The 9299-nt window shown below is 47.2% G+C and overlaps 1 protein-coding gene and 1 pseudogene across 1 annotated transcript; one reads left to right on the top strand and one right to left on the bottom strand.

Annotated features, from left to right (window-relative positions):
- Positions 1 to 444: 444 nt before the first annotated feature.
- LOC127296091 (SH3 domain-containing protein 2) lies at positions 445 to 8829 on the top strand. The gene is made up of 10 exons (XM_051326121.2): positions 445 to 1232; positions 1729 to 1845; positions 1932 to 2001; positions 2090 to 2238; positions 5582 to 5683; positions 5896 to 6093; positions 6699 to 6761; positions 6875 to 7063; positions 7635 to 7709; positions 8420 to 8829. Exons 1-10 carry the CDS (start codon positions 1173 to 1175, stop codon positions 8546 to 8548), a joined length of 1152 nt encoding a protein of 383 aa, XP_051182081.1. The 5' UTR covers positions 445 to 1172; the 3' UTR covers positions 8549 to 8829.
- LOC139830781 (uncharacterized) lies at positions 2554 to 4821 on the bottom strand (annotated as a pseudogene).
- Positions 8830 to 9299: the final 470 nt, after the last annotated feature.

Genomic DNA, 9299 nt, shown 5'->3' with positions numbered 1-9299 from the left:
CACACAGGTACACGCATTTCTGCCAGCGCACCTGAGGGCGACACTGCTGGTCTGCATTGTTTACACTTGAGGGAGGCAGTTCTATATTTTTTTCTGCTTGTCTACTGCTTTGCTGAATATGCCGTGACCGCGATAGGTAATCACTGAGTGGACCATCGCGCGCAACCTGGCGAGTCCAGTAACTGAAAGCTTACCTCAGGAACCATATGGATGGAGATGGCATTACGATCTCAAATATTTTAGTGATGGGATGAGATTAGATGACGGGACAGCGAAAGCGACCGAGGAAGGGTTTCGCTGGCAGCAGTCAAAAGCCACTCGGCCACGAGCGCGATCTCTCGAGGTGTCATCAGCAGAATGGCCGGCGGCAACTGCAGCAGAGATGTTGCTGTCCGACAACACAATGATCGGAGACGGCGTAGATGGCCACCGGCAGCGGCAGCGGGAGACGGCACCGCCACCAAAGTCCACGTCCTCCTCCACTTTCGGTTCATTCGCCCCTACGCTCCGCGTCGCGTCCCTGTCGACGCGCACCGCCAGTCGGCCAATCCCAATGCCAATGGCGTGGCCGCAACGCGCGGCCTGACGCTCCTCCCAGTCAATCCAGTCACACGTCCAGCGCTACGCTTTCTTTTCCCTCTGGAAATCCAAGCACACGCCCGGTTCTCTCTAGTAGTTCCGAGTTCTCTTCGCATCTGCCCGTTGGCTCGGCGCCGTCGCCGGCCGGCCGCCGCGCTCCGGGCAGTTTTGACCTCCCAGGCTCGCCTTTATCCCGCTCCGCCTCGGTTGCGGTTGCCAGCCACAGCCAGTTACCGCCCGCGCGACAACGGCAGCAGCTACAGCTGCGACCCCCCATCCTCCTCCTCCTCCTCCCGCACCAACCCCACCACCACCGCCACCGCAGCAACCAACACAACGCGGAGAGGCCAGGGGCGGTTAGTCTACCGCTGCTCCTACCGCCGGGCGAGTGCGCCGCTGCTGTTGCTGTGCAAACATCGACCCCAATCGCCGCTGCCGCCGCTTTCTAGCGGCTTCGCGACTTGTCGCGTAGCAGAGCGTGCTACCAGCGAATAGCTAGCCCCGCTTTTCCCCCTCTACAGGAGTGCCCCCGAATCATCCGCCGCCGGGAGGCGAGGTTCGCTTGTCGATCGTACCGGTCCGCGGCGCCGCGGATGGAGGCGCTCAAGAAGCAGGCCAGCAAGCTCCGGGAGCACGTCGCCAAGCAGCAGCAGGTACGGATCCCTCGCCCTCGCCCGAATTCGACCAATTCAGGCCTCCCGCCGATCAACGCGTCTACCGAATTTTGTCACCAAGTTGTTGGAGATAGGGTTCTTCCTGCTGCTATTGCTCCCCCAATTAATTCCACATAGACTTAGTTCATTTAAGAATTCTGAGGTTTGGGGGTGTTGAGCAACTGATTGGGGGAACAGGACTGCAGCTGGAAGGGGCTGAATTGCGTATGTACTCCATAGTTTTTTTTTTTTTTTTTTTTGTTGTTGTTGTTGTGAGCAACTGATTGGGAGAACAGACCACCAACTACAAGGGAGTGAATTGCCTATGTGCTCTATTGCTGGCACTGGTCTGGACCTGTTCATTTCTCGTGCATTTGACTGTGACTACCCACTTGTTCGGCATCTGAGCCTAGTTTCAGCTGGTCCAGCAGTAGCACGCTTCTAATCCTCATATGCCATGCTTCATCCTCGAGAGACTTATGTGTGGTCAATGCAGGCGGTTCGCAAGACATTCAGCGCACGCTATAATCCGGACACTTCTCTCGTCGATGAAGCTGAACTCGAGTGCCATCACAATCTCCAGGCACTTTATAATTCTACAAGGGCAGCTAAAGTACGTGTTCCTCCTGTTTGTTGCCTGTGATACATACCTAGCCGGTGTTTTTAACTAAAATAAATTGGTTATGTCCCATTCTGCAGCAATTCCAACGAACCATTGTACGAGGTGTCGAGGGTTTTGTTGCTGTTAGCACCAAACAGATGGAGATAGGTAACTTCGGTTTGTTTAATTGTTGTTGATATGTGCATATCCTTCTGTTTTGAGGTGTTTTTGAAGCTATGATATTTTCTTCCTGTAGTCAAAAAGCTTGCTGAGGATTGTTGCAAATATGGAAACGACAATCTGAATTCTGGTTTTGCTCTTGGAAGGGCTTCGGTTGAGTTTGGTAAAACCCACACCCAAATGGAGCTAGAGCGGGACAAACTTCTTAAAGTTCTTGGAGAGCAGGTGATGGCTATTTCCACCCTCACTTTCACTGTTTCACAAGTTCTTCAACATCGCAAATGTTGCCTTTCATGGGTTTTTTTTTTTGTCGAAAACAGTAGGCCTTCATTGTATTCTGCAAATAAAGTCAATTAAGTAGCATAAATGACACCAAAAACATGCATGGCACCTGTCATCAACAGAAAAAAAAAATCTTGACACACATAAAAGGAAAACAAAGCAGTTGAAAGCAGGGATAGATTGGAAACATCTTCGCTAGTCAGACAATTTCTTCCCTGGTTGCATCGCTTCTCTTGTAAGGCCATTGACCTTCGGCGTTTGGTTGGACAGTGGAGCCGGTATTCGATGGACCATCAGCTGGTTCTATGTCAGTGGCATCGCTACTTGATGGACCAACATCTTTCTCTTGTGCAGTGGCTTCCCTGCTGACACGAAAAGTTGAAGGATCATACCCATTCTCTCCTCCGCTGCGATGATGACGATCCACCCTCTGCAGTTTGGCTGCCAACGTCCATCCCCATGTAGTACTGTAGGAGCCAGACACATGTGAGGTACTCTATTCCTGTGCCTAAACCCTTGGCGTGAAGGTATCCTCTGCATCTAGCGGCGGAGAAGCACAGCATCTCCACTCAGACGCCTTCAATCACATCCCACACCTTCTCTTCAGGCAGACCGGACAACACTTTAGCGATACTCCAAGCATCACGGATAAAGTCCCCCTGTTGCTGTTGGGTACCATCTGGAGGTGGAGATCCTCCTTCACCATCCACCACAGCAACTATCCTTTGTGCAAGCTCTCTTTCCTTATAAGGTTGCTTATCTCTTTCGAAGATGATGTCCTCTATTTTCTCTGTTTCCTTGGCCGGTGATTTGTCTCCCCCGACAATGGCCTCCATTCGTCATAGGCAGCTGTGAATAAGTTTTGTCTGGTGCCTGCCATTCTCAGGATTCACAAACAGTAGATACATCATGTAGTTGGACATTTCTCTGCACTGGACAGCCCTTTTGTGATGATCAGATCCTTCACACCAAGCAGGGTATGCATAAACATGAGGACATGAATTATGCACACACTGCAGTCCGTGGTGAGAATGAGATGCACCTTTGTTGTAGTAGCAGAAATCCGTGGCGAGATGCCAGAGAAGAACACTCTCGTCGAATGCACCCTCTAAGCTCCAGCCCAGTTCCTGGTAGCATCCTTCACGCTCAATGGTAAACTGGCCCCTGTTATCATTGACCTTCTTGTAACTGGGAACATCTCTTATGTGGTGCTCCCACCCACCTTTCACATACCTGAGCACTAACTTTGTAATGCTGAAGGAAGAGGAGCAAGACTTCATGCGCCAATGCTGGTGAAGGAAGTCGTCACATCGCAAGAATCCCCTGACCTTCATCATTTTGGAATGCTCCCGGTTGCGGACAAGGAATCCTATAAGGCTGTATTGGGAGACCATATCATTATAATATGTCTGGAACTTGAGAAATGAAATTTCATCCCTTGGGAGGTTTAAGACAAAGGCAAAACTCTCCAGTAGAGCAGTACAACAGAGTAAGGTACTCTCAATATGTACCTTGACATCGGCTCCCCTATAAACTTCTCTGTGTCTATGCTGGAAGAGGGCTACAGCTGCGAGCGAAGGTACACAGCAAATCCACGAAGAAAAATAGAAAAAATAGCTAGACCATCTGGGGAAAAATCTAGGAGGAAGGCAATATCGGGGATCATCTTTTGTTTGGTGTAGAGGAGTTGGAAGGTCCTGAAGAGCCAATGCTGCAGCTTACAATAAGCATGGTTGTCATCAAGTTCTGAAAACGACAGTAGCATCCTCATCCGATCATTGCAGAAGGAGATGCGAGGTCCACAAATAGCTCTTAGGGAGTGAAGTCCACCGGCGTGGCTGGTGTTAAAAGGTAACCATTCACCCCGACAGGCCTGACTGCCTTGTCAATGAAATCTTCAAGTGGGCCAATATTGAGCTTCCGTGTGTGTGTCTACCGACCTCCTTACAGGCTGGCCGGAGCTGACATGGCTGTTAATGCTAGCTCTACTGAGAGCCCAGGACTTCTCGAAGCAACTTGAGGATACCGGGGATGAAGAGCAATACAGCAGAAAGCAGCAGATTCGTGTCGCCGCCTGGGCATGATTTGCAAAAGACGTAGATGGCCACAGTGACCTGAGATACAGCGGTGAGGATGTGCTGCGTCCACAGCTCGTTGTCTTCGATGTTGTAGGTGGTTATGCCATCCTGTCCACCAAAGTGTATCAGGAGGATGGGCGCCCAGAACACCTCCAGGCTTCTCTTGGTGCCGCCGTGTTCATCTCCATCATCACGCGGCTTGCTGTGGTGGTTGAAGAGGGCCGCGAGAGCATAGATTGCAATGGCATCACTGCCGAGGTATACTAGCCAAATGATCAGTCTAAACCAGGATCTAACAGGGAACATACGCTCAAGGGTAGCGACAAGGAGGATGTACTGAATCACCAGGCTACCAAGGACGAGGATGCGCAGCTGCCACTCCTCCCACCATTGCACATCACTTGGAACATCCATTATCATTAGCTGGCTCTCTCTCCTTCTCCTTCTCTCTCTCATAACGCCACCCTTATCTTTTGTTCTTTCAACTCTGCAAGGGCATCTTTTTAATCTTTTTCTCCTTTTTTCTTCTGGTGGAGGCAAGGCATTCATTCATTGCGCATATATGCATGCTGTTCTTTACTTTTCTCTTTCCTTCTTTTTTCTTTTTTTTGGCTGCTGGTGGACGTTACCACTCATGAGATCGGTCTGTTGTGCTTCTGTTTTCCTTTTTCCTTTTTTGTATAACATCACACACCACCGACTAATGAGTTTATAGGCAGACTCACTAATGAGCTTTTAAGAACAAACGGCCAGTCGTGGCCAGGAGGATATATGCAGCCACAATGAGATAGCATCTTCTTATATGAACATGGGAATGTATAAGGATTGAGTGCATATATCGAGTTTGACATGTAATTTTTGCATTTGTACCTTTTTAACTGAATCGTCAAGTCAGTTAATCAAGCATCTTAATTGCGAGAAGACTGCTTTTTTCAGCACATTTGTTGCACTCGAAAATTATTTACTGCTGAAATCGAATCTGAACTTGAGAGAAAGGTCATCCAAACCATATGAGGTTTATTCTGTTGAAATTAACAAATAGTGTCAAGGAAAGTGGTGAATTCAACATGTCATATGATGATTTGCATATTCCAAAGTGCACATATAATTCTTGCATGGTTATATCTTACTGATGGCAACTGATGGGACCCGTGTTCTGATTCAGCTGTCTTGCTATTATTTTAACCATTTGGCTTTTGCATCCACAGGTTTTTGAGCCTCTCCGGGAAATGATAATGAGTGCCCCCCTTGAAGATGCTCGCTTGTTAACTTACCGTTATCAACGGATAAGACAAGATATGGAGTCTCAGGTAATGAATCGAAAAAGAAATTTTCTCTACTTTACAGCAGTGGCAATGCTAGGAGCTAGTACCTCTGATGTCACTTCCTTTAGCTTCCTGGCACTAATACCTAAAAAATATGAAAGAAAAGGGTGTTAGTTGTCCATGCAGCTACCACCTAGCACCGCCACTGCTTCAGAGATGCCTATCCCATACTAAATAGGCAAAGTTTTTCTTATTAGATAGCTGATGTGATGAGAAAGCAACTGAAGTCCAAGGAGAGTAGTGGTAATGCAGATTCGGCGAAACTGCAACATGCAGAATCAAAATTATCAGAGCTCCGAACTACGCTAGCAGCATTAGGAAGAGAAGCAACTGCAGCCATGGAGGCTGTTGAGGTTCAGCAGCAACAGGTTACCTTCGACCGTCTCCTTGCAATGGTAATGATACGCCTCGATGTTATTTCAATATATGCACCAATCACTTAGTCTTGATCCATTGTGTTGATGCTTAAGATTTCCATGGTCATTGAAGCGTTACATCTCAAGGTCATGAATTGCTTTTTGGTTTTGTTAATCAGAAACTTCAGTCTAGGATGTAGCTAGACAAAATTTCAGTGAACTACCATCCTAGTGTTTGAATATTACAAGCTCTGTGCATGTGGTCATATGGGTTGCTTTTGTTCTCAATCACATCGTGCAGGTGACGTAGTTATTAATGGAAGTAGAACTCATCTTCTCATGTAAGTTTTGGCATATAAATACTTCTTATAGATGAAACGAATTTAATCCTGTTAAAGTTTATCCTGGAAATTAGTTCCGTGTTCTAATTATCAGGTCTCTGATTGTTTATGTGTGCTTCAGCTGTTGGATGTTCCTCTTTTTTTAATTAAACCTCCCACTTCAAGTTTCTCACTCCTGTATTTTCAGACACTCGTGAGATTCATTACTGGAACCACATATTCATAGACTTAGATAATGTTGATTGTACAAAATTAAACATAAAATATTAAATGGGATTTATCTTATGGTGTGCGTCATTACAGGTTGATGCCGAGAGAACTTATCATCAGACTGTTGCTGATATTCTGAACAAACTCCATGATGAGGTGCATAATTAAGATTCTTTTACCTGTATAGGCAGTTTCTAGTGCCATAATCCTTGAAAGTGGATGTGAGTGTTTTCTGCTGAAGTTTATTGCCCTTTTCTGCTATTTTATAGATGCTCCTTGCAAAACATCATGAGGAGTCAGACAACAACCATGATGAGCCATCGTCAGAACCATCGCCCGAGCCAAAAATATCCTCAACACATGCGCACTCAAATAGCACATCAGAAGATCCAGCACCAGCAGTGCCTGAAACTAGTGAACCTACAAGGAACGGTCAGGAAGTGAATTATGTTGGGGAGGTACGTACGCCTTTTGCACCGCATATTCGTAGATCATAGAGGCTGTAGTGTGTCATCTCTATTATTGTTCACTCTGTTATCTTGTTGCAGTACACTGTACCATGTTAGACTTTGCTCCTCCGTACATGCATGGACTGTTTTAGATTTGAGTGATGAAGGCTTTGGAAGCCCCACAAAGTTTTCTTTGGAACTTCCCACACATTTATTGTTGGATTACATTTTAAATATGCACTTGTACAAATACAGTGCTCTGGTAGCTGAATTTTATGATGTGAACTTCATTTGATTGATTCGTAAAAAAAGGTCCGGCTGCTTGTCCAGCAAGCGAAGAAGTGAAAAAAAAAATTGGTTCATAGTTTAAGAAAGCCAGAAAGTATGCTGGTGGTAGCACAGTTAGCCTGAAATCATGTGATCAATGAATAGGTCGTGCTACTAGTTCAACAAAGCTCCCTACCTACCTTGCATTATTAGTAACTGAGCAATTTTAGCAACTGCACAATTGTCATACAGAACATACCGTTGCATTATTATTCATCAAAGCTGAACACTCTGTGACTTGCTTGTCAAGCAGGTAATCCATCCCTTCGATGCTCAGGCTGATGGTGAGCTAAGTATTGCCGTGGGTGATTTCGTTGTGGTCCGCCAGGTACACACTTTTTGCACATCGGTATTGAATGCTAGATTTGATCCATTCATGAGAAAACATCTCATAACCAAAATTCTGAAATAATAAATCACCCCTAAACGTAGCGGAGGTTTCTTGTTCTCCGCTCGGGCTCTCCGGGGGAAACCCTAGATCCCTCGCGGGATCGGGCGTGGGCGGCGATCTTGCGTCGCTTTGCCTCTTGGGGCCTCGCTTTGGATGTCCACCGGACAAAGGGACTCGTGGTGTGTTTTGGTGGTTTTCGGCGGAGGCGGGTTCGTCTTCGGCCAGGTGGGGCGCGGCCTCGGGGCCGGCGTGGTAGTGGGAGCGGTGGCTCCGGTCTTTCGCCTCCGCCTGTTGCGTTGAGGTGTGGTGTCGACCTGGCTGGTCGTCGACCCGTGTGGAGCGCAGCCTCGGGGCTGGCGTATGGTGTCGTGTTGTACGGTTTTTCGGCCAGTTTTCCTCATAAACGGGCCAACTCTTTTCTCCTATATCAATGAAAGGCAAAGCTTTTGCCTCGTTAAAAAATCACCCCTAAATTCAAATCCGCACAATCCTGCAGTAAGTTCAGTAGCTACTGCTGCTGCTGCAAGAACATGATAAGATGCAATGCAAGGCAGCATATAATAGTCCACTTTGTCGTTTATAAGTTATAAGAGAGAACACATGGGGCCGGCACATTCTAAGAAAGCAATCTTTGTGTGTCTTCACAGGTGTCTCCAAACGGGTGGTCGGAAGGGGAGTGCAAAGGAAAGGCTGGCTGGTTCCCATCTGCCTACGTAGAGCAGAGGGACAAGGCCCCGGCAAGCAAGGTGATAGAGCCCGGACGTCTGACTGCTTGATCCCCCTCTCGTACTGATGGCTGCTGTTCATCGTCCTGGTTCTTCCGCTGTACATGAGGATGAGGTACTTGAGGAGTGATTAGCATTTTGTAGTAGAACCTTTACCTTTCTGTGCAGATTCTTGGGTTATGTAAAAGATATAGGAGTGTTTTGCCATTAGGATCTCTCTTCTGCTGCTTATTTTTTTCCTGGGCAATGTATAGAGACTAGAGAGAGCTATTGGCCATGGTATGCTGTACCCTTCCCCTTGTTATTATGTGGAAAGCGTGCTTCCTGCCGAATTCGTGTTATCGTTTTTTTTTTTTTTTTTTTTTTTTTGATACCCCTCGATCTGTGTTACAGCTGTAGCATCTGAACTTATGCACTAACTCAACACCACACTCACACCACACACACGCACACCACTAGTGCACAAGCTAGGCTCTAGAACTATACACACAGCACACATAATTTGGGTGTCCCTAGGAGCTAGTAGTTGTGGCACATATGTGTGGAGGGGATTTTATTCTGGGGCAGAGCCCCCGGTGAGACACCAGAAAATCGTCCCTCATGGGAATCGATCTCGGGCGGGCAGGCTGGCCACTGCCAAGCCTAGCCACCGTGCTAGCCGCGCGTCCTCATGTTTTCAGAACAGCGATGTTACTACTGTCCTTGTTTCTTTCTAAAAATTTGCTGAAGGCTTGTTTTTTCTCTGTTGGATCGACGGCATTCAGTGGGTGGCCCTTCTAGTGATGAGAATAGCAAAAGGACA

The sequence above is a fragment of the Lolium perenne genome, chromosome 4 (genome assembly GCF_019359855.2).
Source record: "Lolium perenne isolate Kyuss_39 chromosome 4, Kyuss_2.0, whole genome shotgun sequence".
NCBI lineage: Eukaryota > Viridiplantae > Streptophyta > Magnoliopsida > Poales > Poaceae > Lolium > Lolium perenne.
The sequence above is the reverse complement of the archived record's forward strand: the minus strand, read 5'-3'. Positions and strand labels throughout refer to the sequence as shown.